The sequence below is a fragment of the Lissotriton vulgaris genome, chromosome 5, assembly GCF_964263255.1.
Source record: "Lissotriton vulgaris chromosome 5, aLisVul1.2, whole genome shotgun sequence".
NCBI lineage: Eukaryota > Metazoa > Chordata > Amphibia > Caudata > Salamandridae > Lissotriton > Lissotriton vulgaris.
In genome coordinates, this window is record NC_141693.1 from 656,749,969 (window position 1) to 656,762,524 (window position 12,556).

Genomic DNA, 12,556 nt, shown 5'->3' on the forward strand with positions numbered 1-12,556 from the left:
GTGATGTCCTTTTGTAGTGTTGCCACTGTATTACTATGGGTTATGTGCAAATGCTTTGCACACTGGCTCTGAGATAAGCCTGTTTGCCCGTGCCAAGCTACCAAGGGGGTGAGATGGGGTTATTTTAGTAGTGTAAATCCCTCAATCGACGAGAGAGCAGGGTCCCTACTTGGACAAAGGTACCTACTTCTGCCAACTAGAGACTCCCATTTCTAGCAGATCGCCTCTGGTCTTGTAATGAAAGTGATTCTCCCAATAAAATGACAAGAGAATATGAATTTCATTAAAGATAAAGAGGCAAACATCCCACCCGCCTATCCTAATCTGGTGGGATCTTTTTTCTTAATTAAAAAAACATCAATTGGTAAACAAAATATTTAGAAAATGATTTATTTGCGTGTAATGGTGATCATCTTGGCATTTGAAAGTTTTTGTTGAAAGCTTAGTTTATTTATATTGAGGCATTAACAATACTCAGTGGCACAGTTCCTGTAGGATTTACCCAGTTGTAAAATGTTACATTGTTGCTGTATAGTCGATCCTCGTTTAACAAAGTAGGGAACAAGTTAAACCTTTTAAAGAGAAAGATTGTTCAGTTCAGGTCCTCCTCATGCTGTGTGGATGTTATATTCTAGATTGCTTTTGTTTTATGCTGTAATGATCATTCAAGTGCTGCATGGAGCGGCATTAAAGGAATAATGCATACTGGTAGCCTCCAGTCTTGTAATGAAACTGGGGTTACCATTATCGCCCACAATGCAACACAAGCGATCAACTGGCAGCATGAACACCACAGGGGAATTTAGAACTGCTAGGAATTGAGTCTGTCCGGTACATTAAGAACACTAACAAAAAAGGGTTAACTCCTTGAGAAAAAAAGTGGTGGGAGTGAGGAAGCTTACTCCTGCACACCAAAAAGCAAATCTCCATAGGTTGGTTTCCTGGACATACACTAGCTACAGTTCTTGAGAAATGCAACTTCTTGGTACTACAGAAAACTAGTTAAGTTTAGAAAAGAGCCCCCCTCCCTGCCCCTCTGAATGTGTCCTTGTGTAACGCAACTGGTGCTCGTGTAAACTGCTCTGGTAAGATCACGCTATATAAAACTACGAGAAAAACAAAACATCAGTCTGCTCATGTTCAAGTAAATATTGCCACATCAGCTAGGGTATAGCAGTGTCCAGTCTGTCGTCTGTTTCATTAGCTCCCTGAAAGCAGAAAATTAACCGCACTTTTGAAAGCTGAACTGCATTCATGAAGTGCAACTTAGTCAATGTAAGGCAATGTCAAGTAAGCTGCATACTGAATACATTATATGCGTTGTGTTTTATATTTTCGTTTAACGTGCGTCACACCTGCAGCCCATCTTTAATGAAATTCAGATTCACTTGGCATTTTATTTTAAGAATCGCTGTTCTCCTGTAGCAACACTTTCCTCGCTCTTGAAGTGCACTAGAGTACTCTAATCAAAAAAGTGCATTATTGTTCCAGAAGACTTTGTGCCCCCCCCCCATCTCCTCCCCCCATATCACATTCAACCCGTTAGATTATAGTGCCATGTGACATATTGAATCCTGAAATTTGATGTTGGAAACACTTGTCTCCTCTCACATTGTCATGTACAAGCTAGAGCATGATTTTATAGTTTTCTACAGTTGAATGATCCCGCAGTGGCAATTGAATAACTGTCCTTTTACACCATTGAGTGGGTGATATGCAACTCAACAGTCTAGATTCCAAAGATGCTTTTCAGATTAGTGACCGAAAATGCTGAAACCTCAGTTTGAAGTATTTTGTAAAATATTTGGAAGAGGTAACCTTCCTGGTTACATTAGTTTTGCCTACATTTTTGCCTGCACGCATTTAGAGGCTAATATGTTATAAAAGTCATAATGAGTAATTTCTTGTATTTACCATTTTGTGGAATATTTAGGCACTATTTCATGGCATGTCTATTATTGCAGGAAGAAGAGCGCAAAGGTGAAGACCGCTTATAAGCGCGAGTATGTGAACCTTGGCTGTGATGTGGACTTCGATTTTGCTGGCCCTGCAATCCATGGTTCTGCTGTTTTTGGCTATGAAGGCTGGTTAGCTGGATACCAGATGACTTTTGATAGTGCCAAATCGAAGCTATCCAAGAATAACTTTTCCGTTGGATATAAAACCGGTGATTTCCAGCTGCACACCACTGTGTAAGTTCATGTGAGACTTACCCTCTAAAGATGGCCCTAAGGAAAAGCAAATTAAACTTTTCTATTATTATCGGAGTTTTGAAACAGTCTTAGACTGCAGAGCGGACTGACTTTGCTCCATAAATTCTGAACATTAATCGCCATAATGTCCTTTTTTAGAGACCGGTTTTACTTTGCAGCTTGATTAGATCGAGCGGTGTACAGATTTTGTGCAGTGATGAAACATTCAAGTCTGGAACCGCAAAGGTTGCCATGACTGGTATAAGCCTGCTCTGTAATGGCAAATCCGCAGCAGGCATTAGACTAATCGTGCGGTTAGTCCGTGAGCTTGAACCTGTACAGACCTCTTTGCTCAGATATTTCCCTCCCCAATACTTGGGCAAATTAAATGAACCTGTGTATTTTTTGGGCTTTATTGGTAACTGTCTCCTTCTGTTGTAGAAATCTGTTTAGACTGCCTCCGTTTTGAAAGATGGGTGCTCCCTGTTAGAGGATGAACACTTCCCGTTTGGACTGCCTTATGTTTTTGGTTGGTTGGTCCATCTTTGCCCTCACCTTGTTACTAGTAGGGGGGCTTGCCTGAGTTTTTGACAATTTAATATTAAAGTAGGTGCATTGTGAGCTTTTCAGTCCTAGTGTTTGAACAACCTTTTCTTTTTGACTATTCTACAAGGGCATCCACTTCAATATTGTAACTGAGTTAAGGTGTAAAGTGTATTGGAAACGACTAGAATTCTTTGAATTCATTCACTTAGCAATCTCCAGTGACCTACAAATGTATCCCTCTAATCAGAATAGATGCAATTCAATTCTTCATTTATCTAACAAAATGATTTGCTAATCTTAAACTTTTTTTCCACAGCAATGACGGGTCTGAGTTTGGGGGCTCCATTTACCAGAAAGTGAGTGACAATCTGGACACTGCCGTCAACCTAGCCTGGACAGCAGGCAACAACACTACTCGCTTTGGAGTAGCGGCCAAGTACCAGCTGGATCCGTCTGCTACTGTCTCTGTGAGTCTAATGTGCTTAATAGGGAGGACTGACATAGGTAGCTTCACTACAAAAAGCCCTCTGCAGTTCTACCATTGAGACAAGTATTTTGGCATAAACATAGGGTGGGATTTCCTTCAGTTTTCAAATATTGTAGTGTGGGCTCCAAAATGTTCACGAATGATCCTTTGGCTCCAGATAAATGACTTGAGAATCTGTGTTGCATTAAATTATAAAGGCAGCCTGTGCCATAATGTATTATTTGGGAACGTTTGAATTATTAAATTGGACCAATCCTTTTTTTTTATACTTGTTTGTGTGTATCTCCTCTCTGCATTAAGCCTCCTGTGCAGTACGGAGGAGGATTCCTTTCTGCTATGTGTTTGCTGCCCCTTTATTCCCTCCTATAATCCTCCAGTGTATGCTTGTCCTGACCTACCCCCAGTACATTTCCTCATGCCCTAAACCCTCTTAAAGCACCCCTTTCCCCGTGTGTACACTGCTCTTTAATCTACTTCTTTTTCCATGGTCATGCAGGTGAAAGTAAATAACTCCAGCCTAGTCGGTGTCGGTTACACACAGACCCTGAGGCCAGGTAAGTGTTTTGTACACGAGTCACAGGCAGCGTCATGGATCTGAAGTTTGTGTTGGGTATAATCATTCAAATAAGTTTATGCACCTGTCCCACGTGTTGGCAGAGGGACCCATTTCTTATATTTCATCAGAGTACAGTAAATGTACACTCAAACTGTCTTCCTGTGGGTGAACTCTGCACTGCCCTTTTTATAGTTATATTGTATAAGCAGTTTGTTACAAAAGAGCCTAAATGTTGTGCCTCACACTGCATATATAAAGAAAATCTTGAACATTTGCTTCTTTCCCCCAATACAAATTCTTATCCCATACACATTTGAAAAGCAATATCCAGTTCCTACTCCCAAGTTCTCCCTTTTTTCACATTATTGTCAGCTATTTTCCACCTTAAACCTACCTTGCCTTCCCACTCTCATTCCTTGCACATGCATCCCTCGAATGTCCCCCTTCCATGCTTAATCTGCGTTCATCCACATGCAGAACCTTTGTCTTCCTAGCCTAGTCTTACATGCTGGAAGGGCGCAACTATTAACCTAGTCTCTCCTCCAAGTTCCATCACAGGGGTTCTCTTCACAGTTTAGGCAGAGACCATTAATCTCATGGAGAATCCTGGATGCCAAAATAAATCACTCCTTTTGTAGTGGTGTTTGTATTTAATCCGCTAGCTATTGAATACTAGTGACGGAGTAGCCATAACCTTGATTTTGAGCTACATTATATTCTAGAATAATCACAATTCCTAAATTCTGGCCGTGGGCAAGACTCGCCAACCACATTGGAATGCTCTAGTTTTTCCACTTGACCACAAAGTGTTTCTCCCTGTCTGGAACCAACACCTTCACTAATTTCAATCTACAATGGACAGCTATGCCACAACAGCCAATGTGTTTGGTTCCGTACACTAATCCCTTTGGGTGCCACAGAGGGGAAATGGATGACAGTTGAATTACTGCCGGCAGATCCTTCACCTGGTGCAGACCACTCGACCTCCACCCAAAGCTGGTACCTCATTTGGATCCGGCTCCTCGACTGACCCCCAACCCTACCATAGGCGCATACTACACTGGATCTAAGTCCAGTAACTAGGCTGACGCCACTGCCCAGAATTCGAACGTGGGAACTGACATTAACTATTCCGGACAAGGATATGATAGTTTTATCAGACTCTGAATAAACCCACCTTGAGATTGTGCTCACTAAGGACTGACTATACACCACCATGCTGATAATGACCAAGGTGAAGCTCGTCAAGATGAGGGACATTTCGAAGGCCTATAAGACACCATTGGTCTAAAAATCTGCCCAGACATTGGCCAGTCCTCTTCTAAACCGTCGGCAGCACACCATCACATTTGCTACAGTGTTCAGGTGAGACTTAATTCGTAGTCCTTATATTGCCAACTACAGAGGTCAAAATCACTGTGTCCTCAATTCTGCACAAATAAACCTAGAACATCTATTGCTCTTCAGTGAGGCATTGACGCGTGTGCTAGTAGGCACCTGGGCAAAGTCACACAGTTAGTAGGCATGTAACAAGACATCCTAAACTTCTCCTGGGGACCCAGAATTTCTACTTAAACACCCACCCAGAGTTTAGTGGTGCAGGCATCCGCCAACTAAACCCAAATGCCCTCCCCATCAACTACCCTGGATGGAAAGTCTGAGCGAAAGGAAACGTTCACAAAATGTTATTCTTCCTCCAGCCTTTTCCTGAGATCGGTGAATACATCGTTCCTCATGGGCAGGTATTGCACACCCTGTGGGACAGGGGCAGATGTTTTGCCAGCTGTTTTGGATGATCGAGTTGCATTTCAAAAACTGTTCTTGGAGGATCAGGATGGGGCGAAATATGCCATCAGGCCTGGCTTGAATATGTCAGACTGTCTTGGCTACGTCTAGTCTGCATCAGGGTGGTACTAAGGCGCCACACCTGGATGAGCTTCACAGGCTTCTCTTCAGGCGTCCAGCAGTCTCTAACGGACATGCCATTTGAATGGCCTTGTATGTTTGAAGAAAGGCAGACTCTGCCTTAGAAAGTTTAAAAAAGAGCAAAGCCACAGCTCATTCTGTTCAGCTCTCCCTATACGCCAGGTGCCCCAGACCACTCTTGCCTATTGAGACTGTAGAAAGGGCTACCAGCAGAGGGGCCAATATGGGTCTCCACAAGCTTCCCAAACCTTTCATGGTAGAGGAAGAGGAACGCTCCCCCCCCCCCCCCCCCCCCCCTACCACCACCCACCCCAAATACATAAGTTGTATCAAAACTGCCTTGTTACCCTCAGTGGCACCAGATTGCCCAGTAGGCAGGCAAGTCACTTTCCCCTCCCCGATTAGCGGAGCAGAACGTCCAACCGCTGGATGCTCCAGATCATAAAATTTAGCTGTTCCTGGCTCCTTACGTCTGTTTCAGCTGACCAGCAACACTTCCTGGAAGACCTCTCCCAAAAAATTCTGGCTCTTGGCAAAGGGAGCATTTGAGAGGGTACTCCTATTATTTTCTGGTACCGAAGGGCTGAGACCTTCATCCAATCCTAGCTCTTCAAACTTCTCCACTGCAAGGCCTGGCCCAAGTCTCATCTGCCTTGGATCCAGGAGGATGGTGGTGCTTGACTTGCAGGGCGCTTATTTTTTACATCCCCCATCTGGCAGTTCTACAGATGCGATCGTCAGTTTCAGGTAAGTTACAATCATTTCCATTGTTCAATGCTCCCTTTTGGCTAGACCATTGCACCTCTGGTGGGGGGTGGTCGCAGCTTATCTAGGAAGGTTGCAAATACCAGTTTTTCCAATACCTTTACTACTTGTTAATGAAGGGGGCGTCTCCTCATGTCTGTTAAACACCTCCGGACGACGGCTGACCTGTTGACATTGAGTTTTTCCATCAGTATGCTGAAGTCACACCTGACTGATTCACAGCGGCTCCCATTTATCATGTCCATCTGGGATACAGTGCTTTTCCGAGCCATTACTCTGCGTCGAGTCCAGGACATTCAGGCTTCATTCTTGGTCTGTGTGATAATCTCTGAGACTTCTTTACCTCCTGTGTACTACTTCTGGGCAACACCATGTGGCACATGCAGGCTCTGCAGTGGGATGTGAAGTCTCATTGGGCTTAGCACCAAGGCAATTTTCAGACTCAACCAGATTTCAAAGGAGACTGCGAAAGACCTGCAGTGGTGGCTGCCTGACTGCATTTGAACCAGCTTCAGACCCCTCTCCCTACCCCACCTTTAACAAACTGTTGTGACTGATGAATCAATGATGGTTTGGGTATTCATCTGGCGAGCTAGAGATTAATGGATGATGCTTGCAGACAATAAGAATATGCGGTACAAGGGGGTGGTGGGACTAGTGGCAGGATGCTCTGTTTCTAGAAGTAGTTGAATGCTCAGGGCATATCCCTGATCACACCATCCCTGGCAGGATCTTTGAACACCGATTTAGTCCAACTCCTATGTTTACTTGCAGATCATGATCGCAGTTGCCCACTGAGGTGGTACAGTGTCTTCCATCAATGAGGAGAACACTGGCTCAGTCTATTTGCCGCCATAGAGCGTGTGCAAAATCAAAGCTTCTGCACGTTTGTGTTCCTAGGGCATACACCTCAAGGGACTCCTTTAGCCCACACTGGGGCTCTGGACGTGTGTATACCTTTCTGTCCCTTCCTCTCCTGCCCAGAGTCCTGAAAAAGATGGTCTAGGTCCAAGTCATCATTGTGACCCATACTGGGCCAGGAGAGTGTGCTACCCGGATCTTCATGCCATGAGCATTTGTCTTTTTGATTTGTCCCATGATCCAGCTGCCCCCTCGGGGGAACTTCCTGGTGAAGCTACAGGGTCAGGTCCTGCACCTGAGTTTAGACCACCTACATCTCCGACCAGCAACAGTTAATGGCATTCAATCTTCCTCCTGAAGTGCTTGGTGTTATTCAGGTGTCCTCTACCAAAATTGCATATGCAGGATGGTGCGCGAGGAAGATGATTGTTGCTTGGTATTCCTCCTGTCATGATCAACTATTGCAAGCAAGTGTATATGGCGTTCTGTTTTGTTTTTCACTGTCCCAGCAAGGTCTTGCTCTGACCACAGTGTGTTTTTCGGGCCGTTCTAAGTTTACTGGATCAACCTTCGTTCTTCAAGTCACCTGTTATGGTGCACTTTTTAAAAAAAAGTTTTTGACCCACACGTTCCTGCAAACACAATTTCTGATGATACAGTAGGACCTTAGTTTGGTATTACTGTCGTTCACTGCTATTGAGCCTATGCAACGTTAATCTCTTCACCTTTTAACCATCAAGACAGTCTTCCTCATTGACAAATCAGCAGCTGAGTGGGTGAACTTCTCGCCTTGTTTGTGGTACTATGGTATACTTTGTTCTTGGCAAACTAGTTCTATGGACAAAAGCAGCATTCAGGCCCAAGGTAGCCACACTCTTACACAAAGGGCAATCAATCACCTTGCCGGCTTTCAATGCACTTACTCTTCCTTCCAGGTAGGAAAAACTGCTCCACTGTCTTGACCCAAAACAAGCCCTTATGTTCTACGTTGATAGATGGGATAATCCACTTTGTCAGTTTCTGTGGAGCCAACAAGGTAAACTTGGTGCGAAGGAGAAAAGTCGGAAGATCTGAGGGCTGGTTGCAAAAAAGCAATCCCCTGGGGGTCTGTGTCTTGTTACCAGGGTAAAGGCTGCTACTGCGGCCGTGGTGCATATTATGCCAGTTTTTAACCTCTTCCATTGCTACGTGGGTGTCTCTCTATATATTAACTGATTAATAGCTAAATTGCCAGGCCAGTCAGAAAGGGTATTTTGTTCAACAGACCCACCACCAGAGGAGATGTACTGCTTTGGTTGCTATTCAACATGTGAGGAATTTGCAGTTGGAAGTCTGTTACTATGCTCTGTAACAGCTTTTCATCTAGAGACTAACTGAACATTTGTCACCGACTCACCCTCCCCTGTTTTCTGTTTTATGGTCTTGTACTGTCCATTGATTAGGTGGTATCACTTCATGGCTGCCAAGGTTTCAGATTACGTAGGTGTGACATTTTCAGAATTTCAATGTTATTATGACTGACGTTCAACGACTGAGTGACACTTTCTCACTAGCAAAATCAAGCAACGTAAACAAGTGAAACACATACATCAGAAATTACACCCATGTGAGCAATGAGAAACTTTAAGATCTTAAAACTGCTTTCAAAGTACCGGAACTCCCATACACCTACTGTTTAAAAACACGAACTCTTCTTCAAAAAAGCTCACACACTTTCATAATCGCCTCTCACCTTACACCTGCTTGCACCACTTCTCGGCAGTGTAAAATGAAAATTCCATGCTACAAAACCTTACCAGAGTGATCATTAAATCCAAACGTCTTCCTGTAAACTATTGCTTTAACTGGGCAGATAATATTCAGTACGGAGTACCTGCACTATAATTTAGAATGTAGAGCATCTGCACGTCTCAGCAATGCGGTAATGCATTTAATGGGAGAACAGTAGCCGTTCTGTTTCCATTTAAAGTGATGCCTATAACATTTCATAGGTATATGTCACCCCTCCAACCGCATACATCACTCGAATCAGTACTCATTGCTTGCCCCTTCTGGACAGGCACTTACCAACTTTTTGGACTACAAGGTTCTGTTTAATTGGCAATCACTGGTGTTGCGCCGATAGCAGTAGGCGCTGGGCCTCTCTGAATTAAGTGCTGCATTAAAGAGTTGACAGTCTGCAGAATACTCGGGTTCGAGGCATGTGGGCTGCTGATCTATGCACCGATATGAATGTCAGCAGCCCTACGTGCCAAGAACAGATGCATACTGGTAAGTAGCATATTCCGTTCGAGGCATGTGGGCTGCTGAATTCATATCTGTGCATAGATCGCCGCCGTCTAATGCACGAACTGCAAACACATTTATGTAATATGCCCTAGGTCTTCCTGCTTTCCATCCTGGAAGAGCTGAGATGCCTGGCCCAAGGATAGTGTCAGATCCATTTCGGTTCATAATTCTGAACTTCCTTTTTAGTACAAGACATTTTGTATACTTCAGGTTCTGCCCTTTCCTTTTTGCGATAGTGCATATATAAACCCCTAAATTGCACGTGTTTAACTGCTTATGTGAATAGATCCTTTCGTTCCCTTACCCCTGCAGGGCATCTCACGGAAGAGTTTAGTGACTGAACTGCATGGAGCAAGGTGGTGCTGGTTCTGAAGAATTTCTTGCAAGCACCTGAATTGGTGTATTGAGTTCACCTGGCCATGGGAAATTACTCTAGGGTCTGATCCTGTTAGTCCTGGCCCCCCAGTTCTGGAATAGCCTTCCTCTTTCCATCCGCTCCATTCCCATCTACACTCACTTCCGCAAAGCCCTTAAAACCTTTCTTTTCTCTCAGGCATTCCCCTCTTAATTCTCCCTGGGTCCCCTCTGTTGAGTTCTGACCAGGTCCCCAGCGCCAGGAAGCCGCTCGGCCATCGTGCGCTCTATTAATATTTTATTCATTCATTCATTCATTCATTCGTTCTGCTGTTACAGGATTTCCACAGCCTCTTCAAGCACAGCTGACCTGACGAACAGGAAAGGGCAGACCCTCCTTCTCTTCAGTTATCCTCTAGAATAAATCTCAGAAAACTGCACTGCAAGGGTTGTTGCTCTTGGTGTCCACATAAGCAATCATCCTTCCCTTGCATAGCTGTATTTGTGTGTCCGAGTCCATCTGGCCAATAGACTTCCTGTCATCAGGTTGGCAGCTTGAAAACCAACCGTAAGCCTGAATAGAGTGTCCCAGTGTTCGGTATTCTGTAGTCCTGGCGTAGTGTTGCTAGCTACATTGGGAGTTTTGGATTGATGTTCTAATGGATGTCTCTTTGCTTTACAGGTGTGAAACTCACTCTCTCTGCACTCGTAGACGGAAAGAACTTCAATGCCGGAGGTCACAAGGTCGGGCTGGGCCTGGATTTGGAGGCTTGAAGGGGCCCCCATTAAAGCAAGCATATAGGAAAGCAAATTGATGAATTTGGCCTTAACGATGCATTTTTTGAAACACGACCGCAGCGTTTGCCTCTCTCCTGTGGATGGAACCAGAACAAGCTCTATTTTTATGTATTTAAACCATGGCCTGTTAGCTTGTTTCTAGTTGAATTGGTGTTTATCGGACCCTGGAAAAGGCTGCCCATTCCCCATTATTTAAATGTCTCGTACTGCACCGGCCCGCAGGAATGGATTGGACTTTTCTGAAATGTTGAACGGTGTACACCATTATTTTATTGTCTCCAATATTGATGCAAACCAGATCATTGGATGTTTTGGAAAAAATACACTAATTTTGTTATGTCACCTTTGTCCAAAATACTTTTGGTAGACTGCAAATGTACCACCTAGGAATAAAAAAATTACACATGTTATGTGACTGCTTTATTTAAGGTTCCCGAACAGAGAAACACAGGTCCTTTCTTTTTGTTTTAAATATATAACTATGCCGTATAATTCAATGTCAGACTATCTGAATTCTGATGGCTACTGTGGCAAATAATAGATTGCTCTTAATTCTCTTAAAGAGGTATAAAAGCGCATTTGTAAACGGGTAGCTTGCTAAACTGTCACAAATGATTGAATGTAAGTGTTGAATGTCAGGTTCTCACGAGGCATTTGGTGTGACCAGAAGTGTATTCCTCTGTCGCTGGGCCTAGGAATGTAATTAATGGGAGAAAGAGAAGCGACAGCACCCATGCCTTTTAGATTAATTTGGATTTGTAAAATGGGCAGTTATGTACACGCCTGTCATCTAGTGTTGGCCTTGAAAGTATTTTTTTTTCCTTCCCGAAGAAGTGCTTTTGGATTCAACGTGATTTTTCCCCTGAAACCCATGCTAAGTGCACCTCAGACCGTTTTATTCCACATTTTGGACACGTTTTTGAGTGCCCTCCAACATGAATGTGATTTTCTACATGAGAACTGGGTACACGGTAAACTCCCCCTGTAGCACGGAGCACATCATACAGCATTAGAATGAGCAGGAGGTTGTATGAGTGACTTGTTTGGAAGGGCGGGGGTAAGGAAATCACACATTTTGCACTGTGAATCTGGATTCACTATGCTGTGCATTATTCCGCGGTCTTGTGGTTGGGTCCGGAATCGTAGTCTTTTCTTTGTTTTTTTTTTTGTTTTTTCGTAGCGCGGGTGGGCGTCTACGTCCCACCTTTTGGTGTATTTTTCTGGTGACTGCATGCTTCCTGCGGAAGCTCACACTCTTGGGCTCCATCTTCAGACTTTTTTTTTTCCGCATTTGGGTCTGGATCGTTCCCGAAAGGGCACCAGACATTTATGGAGAAAGAAGAAATTTTTGCACGAAAAGATTGGGAGAGACTAGAGGAGACCACACTATCGAAGACAAGGAACGAACTTCAAGAACTTCGACGTCCATCTGGGATTGCGCGCTCATTGTGCTCCCTGAACACAGGATATGGGTAACACTCCCTTCAAATTCTGCCGTAACTGCCACCACAAGTACGTGCAGAAGGACCAGCACCCGGTTTGCAACCTTTGCCTACCGGTCGACCACGAGAGCGAGGATTGCAATGCCTGCTCCGCCTTCACGCCGAAGACTGCGAGTTCGAGCGAGACCGAGGGTAGCCAACGACAGCATGCTGGGCAAGGGCCAGCCACCGTCCCTTTGAGACCTGGGGTGATCAGACGAAGAGGACCACAATGCCGCTGAAGACGACGGCTACACGGTCGTAGAGACCAATATTACGAAGACTCCTGGAAAGGTAGGAG

The 12,556-nt window shown here is 44.3% G+C and overlaps 1 protein-coding gene across 3 annotated transcripts in view; it reads left to right on the top strand.

Annotated features, from left to right (window-relative positions):
* Positions 1-11,182, top strand: part of VDAC2 (voltage dependent anion channel 2) — a 55,465-nt gene extending 44,283 nt beyond the window's left edge. For all 3 annotated transcript variants that reach the window (XM_086922086.1, XM_086922085.1, XM_086922084.1), the window contains exons 6-9: positions 1,965-2,192; positions 3,055-3,205; positions 3,722-3,779; positions 10,659-11,182. In XM_086922086.1, coding sequence (XP_086778212.1) covers positions 1,965-2,192; positions 3,055-3,205; positions 3,722-3,779; positions 10,659-10,750 — 529 coding nt within the window. In that variant the 3' untranslated portion in view covers positions 10,751-11,182. The remainder of the gene's footprint in view (positions 1-1,964; positions 2,193-3,054; positions 3,206-3,721; positions 3,780-10,658) is intronic.
* The last annotated feature ends 1,374 nt before the right edge of the window (positions 11,183-12,556 follow it).